The sequence below is a fragment of the Pelobates fuscus genome, chromosome 8 (assembly GCF_036172605.1).
Source record: "Pelobates fuscus isolate aPelFus1 chromosome 8, aPelFus1.pri, whole genome shotgun sequence".
Lineage (NCBI taxonomy): Eukaryota > Metazoa > Chordata > Amphibia > Anura > Pelobatidae > Pelobates > Pelobates fuscus.
This window is the reverse complement of record NC_086324.1, coordinates 168,428,082-168,454,137: the sequence shown is the minus strand read 5'-3', so window position 1 is coordinate 168,454,137 and position 26,056 is coordinate 168,428,082. Positions and strand designations below refer to the sequence as shown.

Genomic DNA, 26,056 nt, shown 5'->3' with positions numbered 1-26,056 from the left:
GAGTTCTAGACCATCTATTGATTGTCGTGGGCCATTATTAAAACCAGTTAGAAATGTTATCTTCCCAAAAATTCAGACCCCTGTCTTACTGATCTCTGTCTGGTTATATTTACCTAATTCGTTCCATTTATAATATCCCATTCTCTTCTTTTTCTCACGTTCTATCAACCGTTTTTTAAAAGTGCTATTTGTTTCTGTTTTGATTATTATTTCAAGTTTATAGAGAACTGAGAAAGAATTTGCAAATTTCAGGTGAAAATGGCAGAACAGTTAAAATTCTTCCACTCTTTATCTCGTCGGCTTCTCTGGTCTTAAACATGCAATTCTCTTGTCAGTTGGCCACGTTCCCTGGTTTAGTAAATACATCTATATCATTTATATTTTGATTTTGAAAAAAGAGCTGCATTGGTAACGTTTATTTTTTTTCGCCTAAATTTGCTAATTTGCCAGCCAATACAGTGTTAGTTTAGTAATTTTATAATCACAGTGAGTAGACTGGATTCCCTGTTATTATTAGGACAGCACAGTTATTTAGCCCTGCTTTAATTAGAGGCTTACTGGGATGTTTCTAATTATGGTAACCTTAATTCTACAAGGAAAACTTACTTAACACTAAGCCCAAAGCCAATCTCAATTTCCTTGCAGGTTCTTTAAATATAAATGTCACTTTCCATGAGTTTTAATTTATAGGTCAAAGATTCGCTATATTTAGCAAATGTAAAAAATAAAATTAAATATTTACCTTTAGCCTGGAAACGAGCACATCCATATTGGCTCAATGTCAATCATTGTTATAAGCCAGGGGTATTAAAGTACGGGGGACATTTCCAGCCCCCTAAATACTTTAATGTATTATCCCGTGTGGGATAAAGAGGTATGCCTGAGGCCCCGGAATACCACTCTATGTCCTGGATTGCTGGGGGGCCTCGTCTGCATCGGGGCTATGAACACGGTGATTTTCAACGTTTTCTCCAGTGGGGTGACTTACAGAAAAGTGATGATTCCCAAACTATTTGTGTAGGTAGATAGACTGATAGACAAACAGATGCAATGTCACTTTTTCTATGGATATATTATTAAGAAACACATTTTGTTTATTAGAACAAATGCTTTTGAGCTTGTCTTACTATCTTACAAAAGTACACAAAATATTTTGGGTGCTGAAAGATGGGTCAGAAGCTGAAACTGTTCTTCGGAGTGGACCTTAAACTTGTCTTTTATTATCTTTCTACTTGATAGAGATACAACAACTATCTATGGGTTTGTTCCCATGCTTCCGTCAAACAACGCATTAACCAATAAAGTATTGCGGCATGTAGCACAATTATAACACTGTGTGCAAAATATGCATATAATTCACGTTCTCTTGCAATCTAGCATGCTGGTTGCACATGCGCAATCCACATGCCCTTAGTGTTTGCAGACATCTGACTTGCCAGGTTTCCCAGGTATATTTTAGAGCAATGGAAGCAGCAGGCAGTGTCTGCCATGAGTTACAACCATTTTAACAATTAGCGACTTGTCTGTAAACATTACCAACATTCATGGAACAAGCCCTATGTGTTGTGGTGGGTCTTTCCAGAGAGGAGTGGGTTAATTAGATGCATGCTATTATTGTTTAAATTCACCACTAGCAAAACCCGAAAAGCAGCCCATTATATTTAAATTAATAGACATTTTCTCCATCGGTTAATGACAGGTTTTTGTTGTTAATTTGCCCTATTTACCTGGAGACTAATTATGCTAAAGGCACAGATGGCACAATGTCTGTAGCGTTCCTCTCCGGAAAGAAATCTTTACTCTCGAATGTGCACCAGTTTTTAAACGCTTTTATTCGCGTAAGTAAATCACTTATTGGCGGCAAGTGTTTTATATAAAACTAAATGGATCTACCCCCTCAGCTCCTGCTTGCAAGACACATCTGATTGGTTCCTTCCCAGGTTACTCTCTAAAATAAAAATTCTTGGGAATCCAAACTGAATTTAAAATTTGAGGTCACAATTGCTGATTTGGGAAAATACTCCTTCTATTTTGGCTATTTCGGTCTAAAATGTGAAATTCACAGTTCACTTTAAATTCCTGACAAATCACGTTTTAACTGAATAAAACTGTCAATATGTCTTTGTTGTTCTCCGTTCTATAAATATATGTAAAAACCTGTGTTGGCCTCTAGCACTTACTTTAACCAGAAGTTGTGCATATTTTTAAGCCAGTTAAACCACTTTTTAATTGCAATCCCATTGTACATCTTTAGTGCAGGAATAACTAATTTAATCAGTTTGAGTGTTGGTCTATAACCCCTGCAAAACTGGTTACGTTTCCAAAATTGTCTGAGGCTCTTCACCTCCCCCACGCTCCGGGATTATGCAGCAGACAGTATTATTTGAAGTATGTGTAATGGAACGACAGCTTCTGACATCTGACCATCTCCTCTCTATTTTTCCACTGATAGCCCCAGACCTTGAACGAACATGGTACAGAAGTATCAGTCCCCGGTACGGGTTTACAAGTACCCGTTTGAGCTCGTCATGGCGGTAAGTCATTTTTCTAAATTACTAGTTATTATTAATTCCTCAAAACAATAAAATTAAGGACATCCGTTGTTTGTTTTGTTTAATGTTTTTATTTAAAATTTAGGGAAAATAAGCCGAGCTTCAAAAAAAGTTAAGAAAACTACTACAATTCTCTAACTTTCTTTTACAATATTTATTAGAAATGTTCATGCAATACATACTTAGTAAATAAATAAAATGTTTAATACGAATACACTGCTTTACTTTAACTAAATTTCGGTGTAAAAATGAAAATAGTTTAATAGGTTTTCACCATATGGCTACCATGTGCCAACAGCTTTGAATTTTTGGTGGATATGCCAGGCTGTCACGTGAGCATTATTGTCCTCTTCCCGGCATGTGCACGCTATTTACAAATCCCAGGGCTTTAGTATCATGGCATCCATTGAAATGAGTCTGGGAGGATGAATGTATTGAACTAATTGATTCTGGTATGTGTACAAGACAAAAATATATAATGGTAATAGAAGGAGGCAATAAGGCTCTGCAGAAGAGTTGTAATCATCTCAAGTCTTTGCAAGATTAAAGGAGGCCCTAGGTTGTCCTTTGAGAAAGGAGGAATCCCAAAGCTCTGCAGGGGAGGAGTTGTCAGCATGCAACTCTGCTGATTGGTGGAAGTACGCTCAGGGCTCTGTTGGGGAGGGAGAGGCAGCCCCAGGGCACGCAAAGGAGTTGCCATTATAAATACTGAACTTATGTGTGTATCTATAATATATGTTATTGTGTGTACATATACATTATTGTGTGTGTGTGTGTGTGTGTATATATATATAAATATATATATATATAGGTGTGTGTGTGTGTGTTTATATATAATGTATGTAGAATATATGATAAATATTAGTAATATACATTTATTATTTACATTGTTATAAAAAAATATGCCTAAGAAACATATGATTTATTTTTGTTTTTTTTTATTAATATTTCTATTTGGGATTATAACCTCTGCCTTGACATTTCTCCTCCATAACTCAATCACTGATCAGGATTCCGAGAATGATCCCAGTTCTTCCTGTTCCGGACTTTCTGAAGTCAAGGCTGGTATACTCACAGGAGAGAACACGATCCGTTACCTAATCTACGCCATCGAGCTGGCAACACAAATTACACGCGATTACGCCGGCTCATCGCCCTGAGCGACACCTGATCTCCTGACACACGTAAAGGGCTTTGTTCCTTTGCACTAGACAAAGTTCCCTTACGTCAATCAGGCCGCCTGGTCTCCACCGTTTTCTTGGTGAAAGACACTTCAATTTTAACTCTATAGAGGCTGGAGAAATGTGTTTTGCAGCGCCCTCAAAGGGTTAACAACGTGGGGTTTACTACCTGAACCAGGAATAGCAAAGACTTTTAGGCCAATGTAGCTCATCTTTAAAAATAGCTGAATTGTATTTTTTTTCCCCAAGTCCACAATCTTTGCCGAAATCTTGCAATTCCGATTTCAGTTTGCTACAGTTCAGTGTTTGATTTGCTTTATTTACTTCCTTATTCTTAACACAAACACACCAAGAAATTAATTATCAATTGATTTCTCTCCCTGGTAGTCATACATTGTTATTTACTAAAATGGATATTGTTAGGAAATCAAAATGAATTTCAAAGTTATGTCCAAAGTACCTGAGTTGTAAAAATGAAGCCATGCTTGTCGCTTATTTTGACCTAACATCTGAAATTCAGTGTGAATTTCGACCAATTTCCCTTTATTGAATAACCCAGTTAGTGTCACGTCGGTTGTCATTTGTCTCGATGTGTTAGGCAGCTTTATTTACCTCGTTACTGTCACACTCAACTTCTTACAAACACTCAGATTTTTGTTTTTAATTAGCATTCACTCAGTAAAGTTTGTACATGAACACTAATAAAATGACATAAAATCAGCATCAATGTGGCTGATGGTAGACGTACGTCAAAGTACTCTGGGTAATGGTGGACAAAAAAAGAGAATTGCCTACTGTCCCGCCCCCCTCACCCTCCAAAAACCTGTAAAGACAGTAGTAAAATGTACATCATATTTTTTTTTTTTGGCACACAATATGCAAGCTCCCATTCCCTACTTTCTGAGAACGGGATCCCCTGGACTGTAAGGGGTGGGATAGAGAGGGATACTATGTTGCAGAGATGGGATGGTATAACAAGGGGTGTAGAGGGGAGGGCACTCACTATTCGCAGAAGGAAGGCTAGGAACAGGTTTTCCATTTATCTACTCATCTGAGAGTAGTGTCCTAAGTGCCCCTTCTTCAAGATGGCTGCGGTGTCCAAGGATGCGCTGATTGGGATGCCGCAGGCTTACCTGGCATCCAATGGAGTGGGTTCCCTGTCGGAGGTGATGGCGGTCTTCCACAGGAGCTGACGGAAGTGGAGCAGCGGGCGGTGGAGAGTCCATCTCTGGCCAGCGATGAGCTGTCTCCTTTGGGCATGCATGTCCCAGTGGAGACGCGTGACAAGATCCTCAGAGGGGAGTTTGTGGATTTTCTTTTGCTAGTCCCCCCTGAGAAGTACTCTGTGGATAGGCCGCACCGTGGAGATCCACAGAAAACTGATAAAAGTAAACAGCTCCCACTTTCCTTTGGGAATTGGTTACAAGGGTTTGTGTTTTTGCGAATATAGTGACCTGTTGGTTTCCGGAGCGAGCGCTGTCGTTATTTTGCTATTTGGACCTTATTTGGGGTGCTTATAAGGTCTAGAGGGGTCAGAGCTGGTTTCGCTATGACCAGCAGTTCAGACAAAAGATGGCGGCATGTCCGGGATTGGACTTTGGCACTCAGGATTTTATTCGGGTAACGGCTAAGCTGCGGGCTGACCTGCAAGTATGGAGTGCCTTCCTGCGTAAGTACAATGGGCGGTCATGCTGGTTGCATGAAGCGGTGTCTTATTCTTAGTTGGACCTTTTCACGGATGCATCGGAGCTGATTGAGTTTGGGGCCTTCTTTCAAGGTTAGTGGTGTGCGGCAGCGTGGCCTTTGGCATGGCGTGAGTTAGACGTTATGTGTAACCAAACATTTTTGGAACTTTTTCCCATAGTGGTGGTTCTGGCATTATGGGGAGAGGATCTTCGGGATTATGTGGTGGTTTTTCACATGGACAATATGAGTGTTGTCCATGTGATTAACCGTTCATCGTCTGTGTCTCCTCCAGTTCTGTCTCTCTTGCGACATCTGGTGCTGCTAAGCTTAAGGTTTAATGTGTGGATGCAGGCATGGCATGTCCCGAGGGAGTTAAACGTAGTGGCTGACTCTCTTTCTCGGTTTCAGTGGGACCGGCTTCGGGAGTCGGCTACGCAAGCGGATTGCAAGGGTCTTCTCTTCCCTTCCTACTTATGGGACCTGGTTTCAGAGGCTTCCTCTTGGTGTCCTTGGTGTCGGACTAGTTGTCTGCCTTGACGTGGAAGGCTTACAGGTCGGTATGGTTAGGTGGGTTGTCTCTCGTGAATGGGTCGGTTCGGCTGTCGTCTGAGACTGCCCGGTTTGAGGTTACGTTGCAGTATTTGAATAGGTTACTCGAGCAGGGTCACTCTTGCTCAGCAGCAGAAAAAGCATTGTCTGCTTTATCATCCCTGTTTCGTTTTTTGGGATGGAGAGACATTACCAAAGAGTTTTTGCTTGCAATGCGTTCTGCATGGCTGGAGGAGTCTGAGGCGTCCATATCCGTGGATTTGCTGTGGCAGTTAATGGATGGCATTGCCTAGTGTTTGCAGCTCGGATAAAAAGAGTCTTGTATTCCAGGTGGCGTTTGTTGTTTGTTTTTTTGGAGCCTTGCGAATGGGGGAGTTAGTAGCCCCCAATCACTGTTCGGTTGCCCCGTTGTTATCGGATGTGCGTGGTCTGATAGTTTTGTGGACTTACATATTCGTAGGTCTAAGACTGATCAGTCCGGGAGAGGTCTCTAGCTCCGGGTGGGTAATACTGGGGGTGAATTTTGCCCGTTCGGCTGTTTTAATGTTTTCTGGCGTTTCGGCCGTCGTCGGTCTCGCTATTGGTACACGCGGATGGGTCCCCGCTTACGCGGTTTCAGTTTGCGTTGGTGCTTGGGAAAGTGTTGGCTTGTGGGCGAGATCCTACCGGTTTCTCTCCTCATTCTTTTCGTATCGGGGCTGCGACGCAAGCTAGCGTCTTGGGTTTTGCCGTGCAGCGTTTAGGTAGATGGTCATCCAGGAAATATCAGCTGTACGTATGGCCTCATTTGTTTTGATTTGTTTCAGGGTGTTCTCCCTGTTATGTATGGATATTGGGACATTCGTTTATCTATTGGGCAGCTCGACGGGCAGAGTCACGCTTCTATGAACGTAACCTGGGGATTCCAGCAGAGTTAGCGAGTGTTCGCTGGAGGGGTATTCGGGGGTTGTCATGGAAGCAGGTTTACCCGGAGTGCATTGCCCTTAGCAGGTTCGTGTCAGGGTCTGTCACCATTTTCATCCATGCGGAGGGTAATGATCTAGGCAGGGTTAGGACCGTGAATTTAGTGCACTCTGGAAAGCGTGACTTGGCATGGTGCTTGGCATTGTTTTCGGAGTGTACTTTAATATGGTCGAAGATTGTTCCCCGTCCGTGTTGGCAAGCCTTGCCGCATGCCAGGAGTTTGGAACGCTGCAGACTCAAATTTAATGTCACTATTTCCAGGCGTGGGCGTCGACTTGGTGGTGTTTCGATCCGACCCGTGGAGCTGGAGGGGGAGAATCGCAGCTCAAAGAGGGCGATTGAAGTGCACCTTAATCAGACTGGCTTGGATATTTTTAATTTGCGTCTGCAAGCAGGAATAGAATAGGCGCTGTCTGTGGGGGGGCGCGAGGCCGACAGAGGGGAATAAGGGCCGGCATCGCAGTGGAGGAGATCCTGGCCAGCGCAAGTAATTCATGAGACAAGGCTTTAGGGAGTCATAGCCTGCTAGCGGAAGGCAGGCTGTACAAACTCTGGAAATGCACTGTTTTATCTGTCTGTTGGGTAGTCACCCCAACAGCTGACAGGTGGTGATAATGTTGGCGGTGTTTAAAGTTAAATAAAGCTGTCGCCTTTGCCCTTATCTAACACTCAGGCGTCATGTCATTATTGGGGGGTAACAGGAATGTAATTTGGTCAGCAGTCAGGTGCTAGAACAGGTGTGCCCAAAAAGGTAGATCCCCAGATGTTTTAAAATTACAGCTTCGACGATGCTCTGCCATTCTAAATGCATTCCAAAGAAATGCAAAGCATCATGGGAGTTGTAGTTCTACTTCTGGGGATCTACCTTTTGGGCAGCCCTGTCTTAGAAGGTAGAAGGCTGTTTACAGTAGCAGATCTAAAGAGTTTTGCTATTTTGGCCCAATATGTGCAACTCCATTGCCCGTCGCTGGGATATTGAATAAACCCCAAATATAATGTGATCCTAAGAATCACAACACACTTTTAGTTTTTTTGTGCTCCTTTTGGCAGGGTCCCCTTCGCCTAACGTTAGAATGAATGGTTTGTCTAGTTTTATTTATTGTACTGCGCTGCAGAATAGGTTGGCTCTATATAAAGAATTGTAATTCTAATAAATCATAGGTTCCAGATTTCGCCAATTTGGACAGCGAGGATCTGTCTGTTCCTGTGATCTGGAAGGAGGTGGTAGGAGTGCAGTCAGCGTTACATAACAATAGATAGAGAGGAGCCTGGGTCTCTCAGCAACAGATTAGCAGGCATGAGGATGGAGGCCAGCAGATGCTCCCAGAGAGAGCACTCTGTGTAGCCTGGGGCAGATCTTGTTTTCACTAGCACCTGGGCTTGTTGCTTTGCCGCAGCTCTCACAGGAGCGAGGGAGCATGGTGTCATACAAGCATTGTTCATGGGAATCAGGTTCAATGATGGGGCTTATTCACTAAACGCTGAATTGGAAACATTTTTAAACTCACATATGGTCACAGTTTGTCTGTTTTAGTCTAAAGTTTGCAATTTAGTTTCCAATTCACTACAATCTGGTATTCTTTTGAAAGCACAGGGTAGCCTAAAACCACTTATTAAACCATCATAGTACATAGCATACACTCCCTCCAATCTATACAGAATGTGTCTATTGTCCAGAATATCACACAGTGATGCTTTTTTTTCACCAAACCTGGAAATGTGGAAAATTGAAAAGAGAAGGTTTCAATATCCGCTTTATTTGCCAGAATGTGGCAATCCTCTTGTTAGTCCCCTTTGTTCCCTGTCTGCTGTCCACTAATTCTCTTTTGGTGACTAAAACCATGTCAGTATATAGACAATTGCTTGTACCACTAGGCCTTTAGGCTGGCTGAGCACCATGGGAATATAGTTCACAAACATCTAGGAAGCCAAGCTCAGCCACCACTGGTCTAAGAAGGCAATCTACCTTTGTAATCCACTAATTTTCCTTTGATTACATCCACAGGTGCACTGTTTACTTCTAATATACCCGAGAGATCACTCTCATTAGGATAAAAATGTCCTGGAGCTCTGCATTCTCCCTTCGGTAATACAGAGCGTTGGATATCATTAAAGGGACATTCTGTACACCATAACAACTATAGCTTATTGTACAGAATATTATATTAAAGCTAATTGGGTTGATTATGGTGGCCTTAAATTTTTTTTTGTCAACACACATTCTCAAACAGTTTGAAAAATATATAAATAAAAACCAAGGGGAATGCCACCACCCTAAGCCCACCTACTTAGTCTCTGATGTCATAATAAAGAATGTAACTTCCTGGGTTTTTAGCTCAGTGGAGATAAACTTAAGAGGCAGCAATTACCCAGAGCACCTGCCTTGCAGAGACTTCTCACAGAGCTGCAATGGGAAGTCTGTGATTGGACAGTCACAGAAAGTCTGGGTGGGGCTAGAAGGGGAGGGATTGCTAAGGTTGCAGACAAGAGAATTGCAGCTATGCAAGCTGCTTTTAGATATATCCCAAATTAAAAAAATGTAAAATAATTTTTGCATTTGGGCTGTGGAGAGTCCATTTAATTATTCAGCTCTCAGCCTAGCATTAAGTGGTGCTCAGAGCAAGCCTTTATTTTTTTTCTCTGCAAAATCCCAGCCGAGCCAAGTGACCATTAAATGATCTCTGTTAACAAAGCAGATTATCAATTAAAAATGTTTTATACCCCTCCCGTGCATTTACCTATGTACAGTATGCAACCCTACCATCTTTCAGCAGGGCACACCACGCATATTACCTACGCCCTCCTAGGCATTTACTTGCACAATCTTAGACGTGAGGGGGATAAGCCTGACTCACTAATAAAAAATGTGTGGAAAAAGTAACTGTGCTGTTTTATATGTTACATAATGGCTATTTTACTTGTACTTCCTTTATGCACATGATGTAAACTGATTTTTCTTCTCGCATTTCCCACAAAAATAAAGAATACAAAAAAAAAATGTTTTACACCGAGTGCTCTTGAGGTGCCTATTTTTTTCTTTGATTGCTTTAGAATGTCTGTGTTTTATAGCACACGGGGGCGGCTATCAAACTAGTCTTGCCTTGATGTTATTGGGCCAAAGACCATGATTTGAATTCTGCTTTCTGACAAATGCTGCCATGGTCGTAGAATTGGCTGGACTGTCCTCCAATAATATACTTTACAAGCTCGTAGTAAGATTTTTCCTGAGAACCCACACTGATCATGGGATCTGTCACCCAGGCCACCAGCATCCTGACCAGTGAGGGCCCAGATTGGTTTGGATAATACACCAGACTCAGTACACACGGAAAGCCTCTGTTGCATATAGAGCCCTGAGGTCCCGGCTGTCAGTTGCGTGTAAACTTTTTTTCCTGGTTTATGAAAAGCAGTGTAAATAATTTACATACATTTCAGCAAGTTCACAGGAAAAAAAAAAGATATTTGTTTCCTGTTATATCACCTATTCCAGCCCGCTCTCGGCCTATTCCACCCGTCTCTGCCACGCTACCCTCTTTTTCAGATCTATTGCCTCTTCTGCAGCCTCTTTGCCCATCTTGTGCCATCTCTGTACTTGCTACCCCTTTACCACGTTCTCACCCTCTTTTCTCGTGTTATGTGTTTTTGTTTACTCCTCTGAGCCCATTCCATTCCCACTTTGCCTTTCCTGTGCCCATTACAGTGCTTCTTTGCCTATTATACCAAACAGACCATTCTACCACCCATTTGATCACATCTTTGTACATTGACTGACTTTGCTTGTTCTGCCCCCTCTCGGCTCGTGTTTTCCTTCACTTCTGTTTGTTGAAAATATATAACGATCAACCCAGTCCCCAAACCAGAAAATCCAAATGCAAATTGTTATCTTGCATGATTCGGCTTGGAAATGGCTTTCATGCAAATATCACGCTACGCTGCAGGCAGATTTAGACTGCGGTTGACTATAGATGTCTGGATTTGTTTTGCAACCTCATAGACAATTCCTATATCACATGCACATAAGACTTAACCTTTAAGTAGAAAGGGGGAATCATTGATAAGGATGCATAGACAGGGGGTGATTGGCAATAGGACGGGGTCTAGAGGAGAACCCCTTGGTTTGAGTGTTTTCTCGAGACTTACAGGACCTGTGCTAGTTTTATTTGCTCCATACTTTTTATAAATCACATGTGAGAAGCACAGTGTCATTGTCCATGACTTCTCTACAGTTTGCATTGGGGCCATTTGGTCCTACCGACACTATAGTTTAGTTTATTTCTTTCATTTGGATGTGGCCCTGTAAGTACATCTGATCTCCTGGTTTAATTGATGAGGTTTGCATAGATGGCTAATTATAAAGCTATGTCTGACTTTAGACACAATTTAAATGCCAGAAGAACAGTTACCTATCCCCATCCAACCAATAATATTTCTTCTCCTTTCCACTTACGCCATCAACTCTCATTATTACAGATAAAGTGAAGTTACCTTTTCGTTTCATTTACTGTACATTGTGTTTATTATTTTTTTTTCCATATGAATTTATGCATGCAAGGTGTTCTTAAATTGTACAATTTGTGTTAAAATGCTGTAATTTGGGGGGGTCTGGAACGGATTAATCAAATTTACATAAATTCTTATGGGAAATGTTAATTCGGCTCTCAAACAAATCGGAACTCGAACAGCCTTCTAGAACTCGAACAGCCCACTGCAGTTTCTTCTAGGTCTTAATCACCAGTAAGGGCCCTAGAAATTCTAGGTAGGGTAGGGATTTCACTCATAGTTAGAGAAGGTAAAGACTAGCATAGGAGGTATTCTGGGTGTGCCTAGTGCACAACCTCATGATAGACTATTTTGTTGTTGTTGTCCCTTTATTTAGGTCCCTTACCTTTTGCATCTGTATTTGTTGCCCATTTTCTGGTAGACGATAAAGAGCGAGAAAATATATAGTAACTTTATATTTATTTATAAAATATTTTACCAGGAAAGATACATTGAGATTTCTCTCGTTTTCAAGTATGTCCTGGCTCCACAAATCATTGCATTGATACATTAGGGTACAATAAAATACAGAAACAATATTAATAAACAATATATACAAAATTTAACATAGAACAGGTAGGAAATATATACTCACCCATGACAGGTGCATTCTGTTTTGAGGTATGTAGAGAGGGATCGCCTATATACTCCTAATTATCATGAGACTATCTGGTTTTTTTTTTTTTTACTTTTTACATTATTTTAACTTTGTATTTATTTCTAATTCAACTATATATGGTGGTTTTAAAAGATGCAAATGGGTTGCAAAATCATTTTTAAAGCAAAGTTATCTTTTCTAGCCCCAAGGTAGAAAACAGGAGCCAGCAATTAATAATATTGAAGTTCGCTTCAAGCATCGCAGTGCCCTGAATTCACAAACCTCCTTTCATATCACTATTTGTTCAGTAATCAGCAACGCTAAGATACGTTGTATTATCTGAAATAAATATGCCATTTATTTAATTCTCCAAATAGTTTAAATAAATGAAGATAAACCCATATATTAAGCTTAAGGGTATGATAGAGTGATACATAATAAGTTCCCTGTAGTTCAGCTACTTCGAACATAACTGCCTCGTTCTGCTCTCTGCCGCTGGGGCTGTTGCAAGCAGAATATCGCCTTGTATTTACTATGAGCACATTCCAATCTCAGAACAAACCCCCCTCTTTAAATGTTCCATATCTCAAGGTCACATTTATGGACTGATGATTCTTCAGATAAGGCGCAAACACAGGGATGGTAACCAGAGAATGCCATGCAACTTAAAGTACTCATAGTGGTTTATCCGCTAAACTCCCAGTTGTGGCAAACTGTAGTCCAAATGGCAGAAGGCAGGCAAAAATTCAAAGATTCTCAAACTACACTACAGCCATTTGGCTATTTTAACATAAATTTAGCATTTCAGTTTATGATTTGCTCAAATTTTGAATGTAATGAGTTTACACCTTATGGGTTAAATACAAATAAAAATAGAATCTTTGGTAATTTACAATGGAATGGCACATTTAGGCCCAAATAGTCAAATCAGAACTATTTTGTGACCCCTCTCTATTTCCAGCTGTGTACTGGATAGTGTTTATTCCCATTTTAAGAATTTTCTGAGTATATTTTCCACTTCGCATTGAAATTTGTAATTCCCTTATCAATGCACCACAATTCCCTGTTTGGTGAAAATATACCGTCACAACTGGAGTCTTTTGAAAAATGATTCTGTCCTGTTGTAAAACTTGCAATTGAGTAAATGACAGCGCACCTCATCCGTAGAAACCAGGAATCCAATTTCCCCAACTCGGTTCTTTTCCCCCTAATCTGTTATTTGGGACTAAATATGCAATCCCCTTGTTAGTTTTAACAATGGCCTATTTATTGACTGATCCTCTGAGCACCATAACCACTGCAGCGCGATTAGCTGGCGCTCTCCACCAGTGAGCTAGGCTTAGCTCAGGAGAGGTAGTGGAAGCTCCTAAGCAGGACTTGTGACTCTCTGTTAAGACTCTCTGTTAAGCTGGTAGCGGCACCTGGCAGAGCCCAGGTTAAAAAACTGTTTGATTTCATACAATATTGGGGCCCCAGGACATTAGAAGTGCACTGTTGTGGTTATGGTGTCCATAGTGTTCCTTTAAGGGATTAACAAATTGGACTTTTGATACGTTGCATAAAAACCATCCTTATATTCTTGAGCGGGTGACATTATCACAGGTTGTACTATACAGAGCTGTTCAGGATTAGTCAGATGTAGGTCACATCATATACCTGGGATGCAAATCTAAGGTAAGTAGCTAATCCACTGGAGTACGTCTGCTAATCGAGCTCATTAGAATGTGGGCATCCTGCAGGTAATTCCTTGTCTTATTGACAACAGGGTGACAAGCAGCACAGACGCCAGATCAGCATTTAACCCCTAAAGAACCAACAATATTTCAGGACTCTCGCTGTAATGAGGGATTTGCCTATCGCTGGTATGGAAGTGATTCAATAATTACCAAAATGTCCACATTCAAAGTTGTTTTATTACCTGCCATAAATTATGCGGTCTACACTATGTTTTATGGACATATCAATGTTTATACAATTCTGCATGTAAGGCCCAGGTCCAAGCAGAAAAACCTATTGACCTACCTGCCTGCACAGAGATGGGTCCTCTCACAATCTCACAAACATAGCTCCGGGCCCAGACAGGAGACCTAATGGGCAGAGCTGAAGATGTATCTCCCAAGGCCTTCCGAGCTATAAGCGCTGACGGAGCATAACTCTGATGTCACGCAGCCACTCTCTTGCACTGTCAGTATCTGAGTAACTAATCACGATGGAAGTCATACATACTACCTACTAGTGAAAATTTAACTTTTGGAAATGTAACGTGACTTACTCACACAGTTTAAGGTCACATTACTATGAATTTTATAAGCTCTTTTATACCATAATACACACCAAAAATATGGAGCTTTTTCTATTAGGATGGAAAAGAGGGCCTTGGCCCAACTTAAGGACTGTCTGTCCTACAGGTGGAAAGTTGGCAGGTATGTACCCTATCCAAGTTTCTATACCTTGTCTTTTGTCCCATTGTGAGTGAGGTTTACTGAGCTCTCATGATCTGCCACGGACCCCTAGAATTAACTCTAGTTGGCACCAGAAATAGCAAGCAGGAAGACGACTGGGAGACAGTAATAACGCCACGCTGCCTTCAAACCACGACAGCAATGCAGAGACCCCCCACCCCCTTCACATAACTTCGCAACGCTATCTTCGCAAGCTGTATTTTTAGAGCAGCGCACATTGAAAAGAAGATTACACAGAGCGGCTTAGCTGGGACATGTGGGACAGAAATTCTGAATGGAGATGACACCTTCTGTGACAGATAAGAGCGGCAAGGAGATTTCCATATGTGAACACAGAATCCGTCCTCCGGTCTAACGTGGGATGCCTTTTCCATGTGTCGTGCATGCCTTTAACATTTGTTTGTGCAAAACAAAAACGCACAGCTCTGATTTCAGGGTTACGCAGTATTAGAACTACCAGCACTTCACCGAACACACTCTCGTGACGTGCCTTATAAAAAGTGCGCTAACAAAAAAACTGACGCAAAAGTCTAATCTTGGAGCAATCACCATGGAAACTGACAGAGTGATAAAAAAAAAAAAAAAACCTGAATTGGAGAAGTTTCCAAGCAGCACTGTTTTGGTTTAAATTGTACAATTTTTGTTTTCACTTAACCTGTTTGCAGTTTAGTCTAAACAGAATGATTCCAGGTGGATTTAGAAATAAAATAGATAATTATTTAACTAAATGTTACTTTAATCCATTATGCAATTATTACATACTGCTCAATACATCTCATTAACGGGGTTTATTTACTAAATCTTGAATTGGAGACAACTATATATTTTACACTAAAGAGTTGATCTAAAATAATTTTCCAACTTGTTTTTTTCTATTTTTCCATTTTTTTCTGCTTTGAAGTTAATTGCCAGCATATTATCCAAACACATAAATAACCAGTAGATTGTAATTGGGGGCACTGCAAATTCTATTTTTTCCTTGCAGTTTCTACAACGTCCCGTGTAACACTGTCCCAGGAAGGTCTAACTTACCTTCAGGCTTCCTTAAAAGCGTGTCCCTCAAAACCAGTCCAAGGTGGCTTAAATTGCTGCCAGGAGTCATGTGCTATAGTCTCCAACTGCTATTACATTTCTCAATGTCTTTCTAACTATGGTGGAAACTCATTGTTAAGAATATTTAATATATTAGCTTAACGACATGGCTAGAGGGAGGCACAGTGTTAATTGCAGCGTTAAGTATATTGTTTGCAATTCTCAGTTATTTTTGCAACCTGATCTGTTGTAGAATCTTTACAGATTTATTTTAAAATGTTTATTTGAAAAATAGAAACTAATAAATGATAAATGCTACTTACATTTTTATTTACAAAAAATGCTCATTAACCATTTACTTAGCAAAGTTATAAGGACACTATCGGCACCAAAACAACTTTAGCCTTATTTAGCAGTTTTAGTGTATAGATCATGCCCCTGCAGTCTCACTGCTCAATTATTTGTTATTTAGGAGTTAAATAACTTTGTTTATACAGCTCTAGTCAGACCTCCTTGCATGTGACTTGCAGCCCCTTCCAAAACACTTCCTGAAAATACATATCTAATGTTTAAATGAACACTGTAGTGTTAAATTATTTAGGGCCCTGGTCACCATTAGATCACTCTAAAAAGGTGATTTTACTCATCTTTTCTACAACACTGCACTGGTCTCATTGCGTCTGGCCCTGCCTGGCTCTACCTCCGTGGCTAAGATCAAATTTTACATTTTCTAGTCTTTATTAATTTATATATTTTTCCTTAATCTCTGATACAAAGTGTGGATCATCTTCTGTCTGTAGACTACCTTGAAATTAAATATTTTTAAAATTAAATTGTACAAATCAAAGAATCACATGGTATAAATGAGCCAAACATGTTAAAGAAATTCTACATAACTTCTATGCTTTATTTCAAACAGGCGTACGAGAGGCGCTTTCCTACATGTCCTCTCATCCCGGTGTTTTTGGGAAGTGACATCGTTCAAGAACATAAGAGTGAAGATGGATCTGTCCACGTGGTGGAGAGAATCTGTAAGCTGAACGTCGATGCCCCACGTCTTCTTAAAAAGGTAAAATTAAGAGGGTACCACCCATTCTTTCACCACCTATGATGCCTGCTTACCGTGTATCTCACCGTCTGTTTAAAATGTATTTTTCCATCCTTTTCTATTTTGCCTTCTTTTTATCTCTGTCTCTCCCTTTCATACATGGCACTCTATGTTATTGTTTAGCTTTCATTTGGAAATAGGGAAACCGTAAGTTTACTCTTTCACTATACATTTATTGCAGTTTTATGGGCAGAATAAGTAAATATACCAGGGAACAGGAAGAAGGTAACGCAATAAGAGAATTAATAGAGAAGGGTTTCTGGGTAAGAGGGAAAAGCTAATTCGTTCATGCCAGATCAGGTTATATGTTTGTATTGTACCCTCGGAGGCATGCGTACGTTTTTCCATAGTTCATACTTCTGGGTTATCCAATCCTGAAAAGTGTGAGGAGATGATTGGTACCAGTGCAAAGTTATCAGGGCCTTAGCAACATTCACCAGAAGTAGCACAACATGGAAATCAGGTAATGGGTATATTGGAGAAAGAGTGTGTGTGAAGAGACAGGTGGTGAATGTTTGTGATGAGCAATAAAGAGGAGTAACCTTGCATTCAGTAAGATCAGCTCCTCGGTGTCCGGACTTCTCCAACAGATACTATCTCAATGGGCAAGTAGGTTACATGCAGCCTAGCATTTAATAGAGATGGAGTACTTCAGTGTTAAAATCAAGATCAGTCAAGATCTTTTCCAGTATTCACCCATAAATAGATTCCTATTAGGATTAAATCTTAGAATGAAGGTATGTGTAGCGTGACAGTATGGCAGGATACAATATAGAGATTGCATTATGGGAAGTAGAATGTTACCATCATGGACGACATAGTGTAGCTCTCAAGTTGAAATAGAGCGTTTGCAAATTATTCTGAGATTTTTATAGAGAGAAACGTTTCAAGTGTATTTAATTTGTGGATCAGGAGGTATATGTCTCCTTCTCACTGCACACTGGACTACCTGATCCTTCCCTCTACAGTAAAACCATTAGAGCAGGAGATGAATAATTGCTGGAAAAATTAATACCTGGATCACATTTGCTTCACAGATTGCTGGGGTGGAGTTTGTCTTTTTTATTCAGAAAAACACCTTAAACTGGAAGGACCGAACGCTGCTAATTGAAGCTCGAAATGAGACTTTTTCCACCCGTGTCTTGGTCAACGAGACGTGCAGTTATTCAGTAAGCTCTGACTGGTGGATAAAGAGGGTTGTTAAAGGGCTACTGTCACTTCTACTGTGTTTTAGGGTGTATATATAAACAGGGGAATTACAGGTCTAAAGCTCTAAAAAATATTGCAGTCTTCATAGTAACCAAGGGATTGTTTCACATCTAGAACTTCGCCCCAGGATTGGCCTTCAGTCATATCTCCTAGTTTGTTGAAGGACTCTGCCTTTTTTTTTTTGAGAGAGATCTATAGTACGTATCAAAACTATACTCAAGAAGCTTCATTCATGGAAAACAGAAATTACTTACAGTCATGTAAGTAGCTTCATCTATGTTTTTCATCAATGAAGCGTCTTGTTGCTGCTGTACTGCTCTGTCATTGAAAGCATTTATAGAACGTGTACACGTATAACATAGGGTTATGGAATAATTACATCTGTATAATTTATTTACAAATGAGAGATAAGAGGGTGATGATCGGATGTTTTTGCACTCTTTGTTATTTTACATTCTCGTGTCTGGAATATACATTAAATTGCTCAGTGGGGCGTATTCACTAAGCTTGCAGATGCGGATTGCCAAGGAAATTTTTGCTGAAAATGGTTCAGGTTGTTTACAGATTAATTATCTTGGCCTATCGTTTGCAAATTCCTTTATTCTCTACCAATCTCTGCTTAGAGAATATCTGGAAACATATTGTATGAAAAATATCTTTTAACTGCTAAACCGGTTTAAAAGATGTTAACGTAGCACAGAGACGGGTTTCTATGAACTGTTGATTATTGTTTTGAATGGCACGTCCTCCGTTCAACATTATGACATTACTGGCTTTATAAGGTGGATACATTAGGCAGTGTTCAGTGTCTGTTTTCGCCTCAGTCAGTTTGTTTATTGAAGGTAAACAAAAACCATTCTCATTTTACATTGGCCCTGAAAGCTGACACTCCATGACTTGTCTGAGGACCAGGGCAGGGCCCCTATTGCTTTATTGGGCCTTTCTGTGGTTCCCTCGTTACAGGGAGATTAATTACCGGCTGTAATATCAGTCCCCAGCGCTGATTGCTATTGTTCTTGATGAGGTGATGTATTCTTGGGATTGAACCAAGACTCTTGTGACACGAAACACTATGGCAATAAATAAATGTCAGAGTATTTGGGACTGGTTATCAGTGTGTTCTACAACTCTCTATCACGCTGAGGGCTAATTTATATCTCTATTCATGTCATAGCAAGGCTGCACTGTGTGTTTCGTCTCTCTTGCTCTGAGAGTTTAATGCCCTTTTGCTTACAGGTTGTCTCATGCAATAATACCTCCCAAGTGTCTTTGTTTAGGAGGGCCAATCTCTATTTTGGGTGAAATTCTCATCATCTCTTCTAATATCCATCTTTTCGATGAGCTCCATATTTATATTATACACTCAGACACCCGAACATATTTATTTACGTGTTGGTGTGTCTGAGTGTATCACAGAAATCCACAGAAATAAAACCCCTAGTAATATGTTTTTCAACTTTGTCAACTTATAAAAATCCTTCCAGTCCTATAAATGGTTATCACTAAGTGGTCAAGTTACCTAAAAAGTTCTAGAATAACCCAACCTGTGGTCACGCTCCCATAAATGACAATGTCCTCGTTGGGCAATTGAAATTGTGGGAGTTATGTGCATGGGGGCAGTAATATCTGTGCATCTATTTCTCTTCTCCGCCACCCATCAGTTGTTGAAGGCTGCAGGCTATGACATCATATGCTTGCGTATTCAGTTGTGCAGCAATATTTTAATTGCTACCATCCTCTAGACCAGTGCTTCTCAACCCTCTCCTCAAGGCACAGCTAACAGTCCAGGATTTAGGGATTACCCGGGCGTGTCTAAGGCGTTTAGAAAGAGAAAAAAACACTTTAGCGTCTAAGGTGCTTTTAGTTAAATCCTGGACTGTTAGGTGTGCCTTGAGGAGAGGGTTGAGGAGCACTGCTCTTGGGTACCAGTAAAAGCAGATGCTCGACAGTGTTGCACAGAGCTTTAAAAGTCATGTCCTGGTCACAGCAGTGTCCCCTATAACTTTTATCGTTAAGCTTTGATAAACTATTGGTATTGTGTTCGAAAGTGATTGCACTTTTATTTATCAGCATGTCCACAGTCGATTGTGGCAACCTATAATACATGTAAATGGCTCCCTCTAGTGGGCATATTGCAAATCTGTTTTTTTCATTTTTTAATTATGCTATGAGACACACAAACAGGACAAAATGTTCACAGGATTAAATATTTGAGCTTACACAAACAAACAATACCACAGGTAGATACGATAAGGAAATGACATTCTCAACGTATGCTTTTATTAGCACTAGGAGAATATAAATATGGATTTTGTTTGTCTGTTTTAAGTGGAAAACTGCATTTTCAGGAGAGTTCTAGGAATTGGGGCTAGCAAAAAAAAGAGTATTTTATTTGGGTGTACATCCACTAAACATTTAAAAAAAACCATTTAACAAAACCTTTTTTATTCTGTTGGGGCAATGTTGTTGGGGTGCAAGGGTTGTTTTTTTTCTCGTTTTTTTTGCATTGTACTTACAAAGTTTGTAACTGTGCACCCAATGACCAACACGTTTATTTACTTAAGTGAGAATTGATTTGAATTCAAAGTGAATTTCAAATTTCAGACCAAAATAGATAAACTGAAAACAGATTTGACTTGGGAGAGTTCTTCTTACTAGACTATTTTGGCCTAGATTTGACTAATGCGTTAGCAGTGGTTCACCCTTCATTGTTTTGCTGATCCCAGTACCTGATATTTTTAGACATCCAACACGGATACAGCCATGCTTTTAAAATGTTAATGTTGCCATCAGCTTTCCAAACACAGCAAACGAAACACATATTAACAAGAGAATACATGAGAAAGTTTAGTAAAATCTAATTTTTAAACACTATAAAATAAAGAAGTAATACAAATTGGCAGCATGCACCGACATTGATCAATTTTGTTTCAAAGCGGATCTGTAACTTTTTTTTACATGGTCCATTTTTTCAGTGTGTTTTTTTTTTTTTTAATAATGTTCTTTCCAAAGTTATACATAAAGAAAAGTCGGGTCTACGTTTCCTCATGTATAACCTGAAGGATGACAAACGTTGACAAAGGATGGCGCTCTAGTGAAGCAATATTCGTACGTACATCGGCACTCCTTCAGACATCTCTGATAAAGTGCCCTTGGAGGCACCAAAGGGAAAATTCTTAGTGAATTTCTACAAATTATCCCAAAGTGAGCTACATATTCACTTGTCCTATTTTTCCCTAAAAAAAAAAAATGTAAATTATTTTGAATTCCCACAATTTACACTTTAGTGATATTTTCCTTTGCGATTTATTTTTGCCTTGAATCGTGTCTGTGACAACTCAATAGTGTAACTCATTTCGATTCTAACATCTACACATTCGGCTTTCAGGTTCACCCAGAAAACGAGGAATGGACCTGTTTTGAACAATCTGCTTCTCTTGACATCAAATCTTTCTTTGGTTTTGAGAGTACCGTGGAGAAAATTGCAATGAAGCAATACACAGCGAACATCAAGAGGGTCAGTACAGCTCTTTCCAGCACATTTACCAGCTGGAACATAGATTAAGTAGGATTTTATTTTGCAAGAATATTGCAATTTACTAAATCTTCCTCTTTTCTGGTCAATGTCACTTCCTTCTCTTCCGACCAGTTTCCCTAAGTCAGCAGTGACAAAATGAAAATGACCAGGCATACTAGCAATTAAGAAAACAGGATTTCAGGAACCTTTTTAAAAAAAAAAAAAAAAAAAAAAATCCTTTATTATTATTTTTATTAATTTATTTACATTTTCCGGATATTTTTGAGATTTCATGTTTTATTTCTATTTTTCTTATACATTGAAATTAAGAGTGCCACCTTCAGGTGAAATTGAGAGCTGATTTTACTTCTCATAATATTTAAGCCTTTGCTAGATTTTAATTTAGCTGTTTTGCTCGTCTTTGCTTGAGTTGGTTTGCAGGTCTTTTCATATTGTACAAGTACTAATACAGTGAAGTGTTAATGTGTAACATGTGTTGCTGTTTATGTCATTGAGGCCTGAAAGCCATTTTTTACATTTATTAGAAGAGTTTAACGTTCACGTTACTTGGGTCTTCCAGGGTAAAGAAGTTATCGAATTTTATCTGAATGAGTTGATATCTCAGGGCATCACCCACCTCCCAAGATGGAGTCCTGGTTCACATGATAGAAATGAGCATGCATCGTGGACTGCATCGGGGATCACAGCGCAGAATTCAATGCCAGCCCTTGCAGAGTCCTCTGCTCAGGGCTCTACCAGAGTAGATTTAGCAATTCCAGGTGCAGAGACAAGTGCCTCTGATGGTAAGTCAAAAATTGTCATCATCACCAATTGCAGAAACCACCACTAATACCAACATATACATGTCTACTGGATGTGGTAACATTTAAAGTTGTTTTTTCATCCCAATTAATTTTCAGGTATTGTGGTTGGTTTATAGGCCTGAATTTGTCTAAAATCTCAACAGTATATTCAGGACAAAGTCTGAGCACACAACCTTCACATTCCAACTAATGGCTGGCAGAAAATTATTACAATGTTATGGTCTAAAGTTAGCTGGACAACGAAGGTTGGACACCCCTGCTCTAGAGAATGTATCGCTTATTTAAATATATGTGGCAGCGTGTTTACACGAGAAACATTGGTCTTAAAGCATATCTATCACCTTCTAATAAAGTTACTATGCTTAGAACCAAAGTGGTACATTCCACGACTCCCATGATCTAGGGATAGACCAGTAACTAGCATATGGACCACCAGCTTTTATGGATTACATTTTTGGGTCATGTTCAGCCACCTGTTTAGCTTAGCAAATAAATGTATGCAGTCCACAACTGTTGGAATGGCACATCTTAAACATAACTTGTCTAGACGAGGGTAATGGTGTTGGCGGTACAGTTCTAGCTCCTGGCTAACCAAGAGTTATAATTGTTACTCAACAGGAGATGAAGAACAGTTACTGGACTGAAAGACTGCTATATGTTTATTTTGTGTTTTATTGTCTTCTTCAGCTGATAAACTAGAGGCTGATTATATAGAACGTTATTTGGGCAAACTCACTCCAATGCAGGAGAGCTCTTTAATCCACCTCCGACAATGGCTGCAAGAAACATATAAAGGAAAGGTAAAAAGATTGTTTTAAACACCTTTTAGTTAGAAATGGACACCCCTTGCACTATCGCAGATAACTACTTAGTAAGATTTTCTTTACGAAGTATTAGTATGCTTCCCAACAGTCTTGATTTTTCGCCCTTTCCCTCCGTACCGACTTTGTTCCCTGATGTCGCGCTTTTGGGGGCACAGTCCCCAAGAAAGCTAAGTGTGAGAACACTATTAGACGCGCTTGCGCTACACTCAGGGCACTAGGACTCTGCAGAGAGGCCGAAACAGTGTTTCCTGCATGGTATGTCCTCAGTGGGCTGGCCTGCTTGATTGTAGGGATGCCTGGCATGCCTTTAAAGAAGGCTGACTTGCCAGTAATTCGGGTGGACCTGACACATTTAGACAGAGCCAGTGGCGTAAACACATAACTGACCCGCTTTTTTTCCCCATCCAACCAATGTCTTGCTCCTCAGGACGCTGATGTTAAGGATTATGGGTTAGGACTCCTGTGGCAAAATTTCAAATATCAGAATGTTAAGAAACAATATGTAAACTACAGAGGCATTGCCATAAATAAGGGCCTATATAGTCTTCATCCTTTTGAAGTCTGGGACTTGTGAGGAACTGTCAGGATTATTCACTCAATATAGTCTGGATTGGCAAACTTTGGTTAAAATGATCAAACTAAATTTATTTGCAATTTTTCTACTTACTTAAGGTAAATCTGGTTGAAATTCATAATCAACTGGTGTCTGCTTTAAGATAAGTCATTGTCACATGGATTCTAAAGAAAATGTAGGATTCACATTTATCAAACAACATTTTTAATCTGAATTTACTTGAAAGAATTTCACCAAATAAATTCACTGGATTTTTGCAGACAGATCTACATGCATGCGCTATATTTGCCCACTGACAGCGCAAGAAGCCAGCAGACAAAGGGTTAAAATAAAATTTAAAATATAAATGTAATAAAATAATATACAAAGAGCGGATAGTTGCCAATTCTGCTGAATGTGGAGCATTCAGGTTCGTATTCTCATCGTTGAGTTCTGCATTTCAGCTGATTTGATTGCATCTAGACAGAGGGAAATCCAGACTACATTCATGTTCATTCATAGTCAGTATTGCAAAATCGAGACATCGATGCTGTCCTCTTGTTATGTGTTAAACTGGTTTCAACTGTGACACAGCCACTCGCTGTCCGTATCGCTAGCGGTATCCATTCGTAACACTGATATTGCTAATGCGAGAGTCAAACTAATGAGTGGACGTTATGAGTAGGAAGTGCCTTAGCTGCAGCCACTTGGAGGACCTTCAGTTTCAGTTAAATCTTTCAAAACCGGTTTGACACACACCCAGATTACATCCCTAGGGGGCACTAGGCTCTAGTGGCTGTGCTGTTCAGTTTCCATGGGTGAACACCCACAAGTGGTATTTGTCATGTTTCAAGCAATGAACATTATTGGTTGCACGGTACCAGCTCTCTCCTTAGTGTTCTATTTTCATGCATTAAAGAACTTACACTAATTACGAAGGTATTTGTGTCAAATCACAATGGTCTCATGAATTTCTGCTGGTTAGAGGTTTCAGATGGATACTAGAACTGGCGGCATTAGTTAGCCATCTAAATCCATGAATGAAGACCCCTATTTTTATTCTCCCCCTGTACTGCTGCAGATCCCCAAAGATGACCACATCCTGCGCTTCCTCAGGGCTCGGGACTTCAACATGGAAAAGACTCGGGAGATGCTCTGCCAGTCCTTATCATGGCGCAAGCAATACCAGGTGGACTACATCCTCCAGGCATGGCGGCCGCCTCCCATCTTAGAAGAATACTATGCTGGGGGCTGGCATTACCATGACAAAGGTCCGTACCCTATTTCTCTTACTAACAATGACAACTGATTTAATTACCAGAACTTGCATGTCGAGTCATGCATAGAGATGGGAACTAGACTGCTCACAGTGAATAACTAGTTGCTATCACTGCTTACGGATATTTTACCCTCTAGTGGTCAGGCCTTGTATAGGGAGGGAAGCTAGACAGTGCATTCAAACAGCATGATTCCATACTGATAATGGACATTGTTATTTTCCGTTAAAGGGACACTGTAAGCACCAATATAACTTTGGTTTAAGGCTTTAGTGTATAGCTCATGCCCTGCAGTCTCATTGCACAATTCTCTGCCGTTTATAAGTTAAATCACTTTGTTTACGCAGCCCTTGTCACACCTACCGTGGCTGAGACTCACACAGCAGCCATGAAAAAAAAAAGATTTTTGTTTTTTTTAACGGAAGTTGTGAACCACTTCATTAAACTAAAGTTGTTTTGGTTCTAAGAGTGTCCCTTTAATAGAGATCGTGTATATGGCTTCGAATGACAGGCCTGATACCCATAGAGCTAAGAGAACGTTTTACTTCCAATTAACGTTTGATTTTCTTGTTGTAAAGTGCTGGACATGCATACGGCATTCGAAGGATTAACAGGGCGCATTCGCTGATGTTGGCTTTGTGATTGGGGTGTTAGAAAGGGCTGCAGTTTTGCAGCAAGCAGGCTTTCCTATGCTGGACAGATACCTTAGAAGTTGCACGGAGACACTCACTCACAGTGACCCATACAGACACTCACTCAGTGACCCATACAGACACTCACTCACACTGACCAGTGTAGATACTCACTCAGTGACCCATACAGACACTCACTCAGTGACCCATACAGTGACACTCACTTACAGTGACCCATACAGACACTCACTCACACTGACCAATGTAGACACTCACTCAGTGACCCATACAGACACTCACAGTGACCCACACAGACACTCACTACCACTGACCAATGTAGACACTCACTCACAGTGACCAACGTGGACACTCACTCAGTGACCCATACAGACACTCACACAGTGACCCACAGGGACATCTTAACAGCAATATAGGCCCCGGGCAAAGCAGTGCACTTGTCCTGCCCACACAGCTCACAGGAAAAATGTAAATTATCGTAATATTATATTTCTTAGTAACTCCAACAAATACATATACACAGACTGTTGAA

General features: G+C 40.2%; 1 protein-coding gene across 2 annotated transcripts in view; it reads left to right on the top strand.

Moving 5' to 3' along the window:
• The first annotated feature begins 2,424 nt into the window (after nt 1–2,424).
• SEC14L5 (SEC14 like lipid binding 5) overlaps nt 2,425–26,056 on the top strand; it is a 41,268-nt gene continuing 17,636 nt past the window's right edge. The window contains exons 1-7 of one of the 2 annotated variants that reach the window (XM_063430743.1): nt 2,425–2,534; nt 16,482–16,631; nt 17,708–17,839; nt 21,268–21,396; nt 21,977–22,199; nt 22,908–23,020; nt 24,679–24,868. In XM_063430743.1, the coding sequence (XP_063286813.1) occupies nt 2,472–2,534; nt 16,482–16,631; nt 17,708–17,839; nt 21,268–21,396; nt 21,977–22,199; nt 22,908–23,020; nt 24,679–24,868 (1,000 nt within the window). In that variant the 5' untranslated portion in view covers nt 2,425–2,471. The remainder of the gene's footprint in view (nt 2,535–16,481; nt 16,632–17,707; nt 17,840–21,267; nt 21,397–21,976; nt 22,200–22,907; nt 23,021–24,678; nt 24,869–26,056) is intronic. The other variant, XM_063430744.1, reaches the window with a different exon arrangement.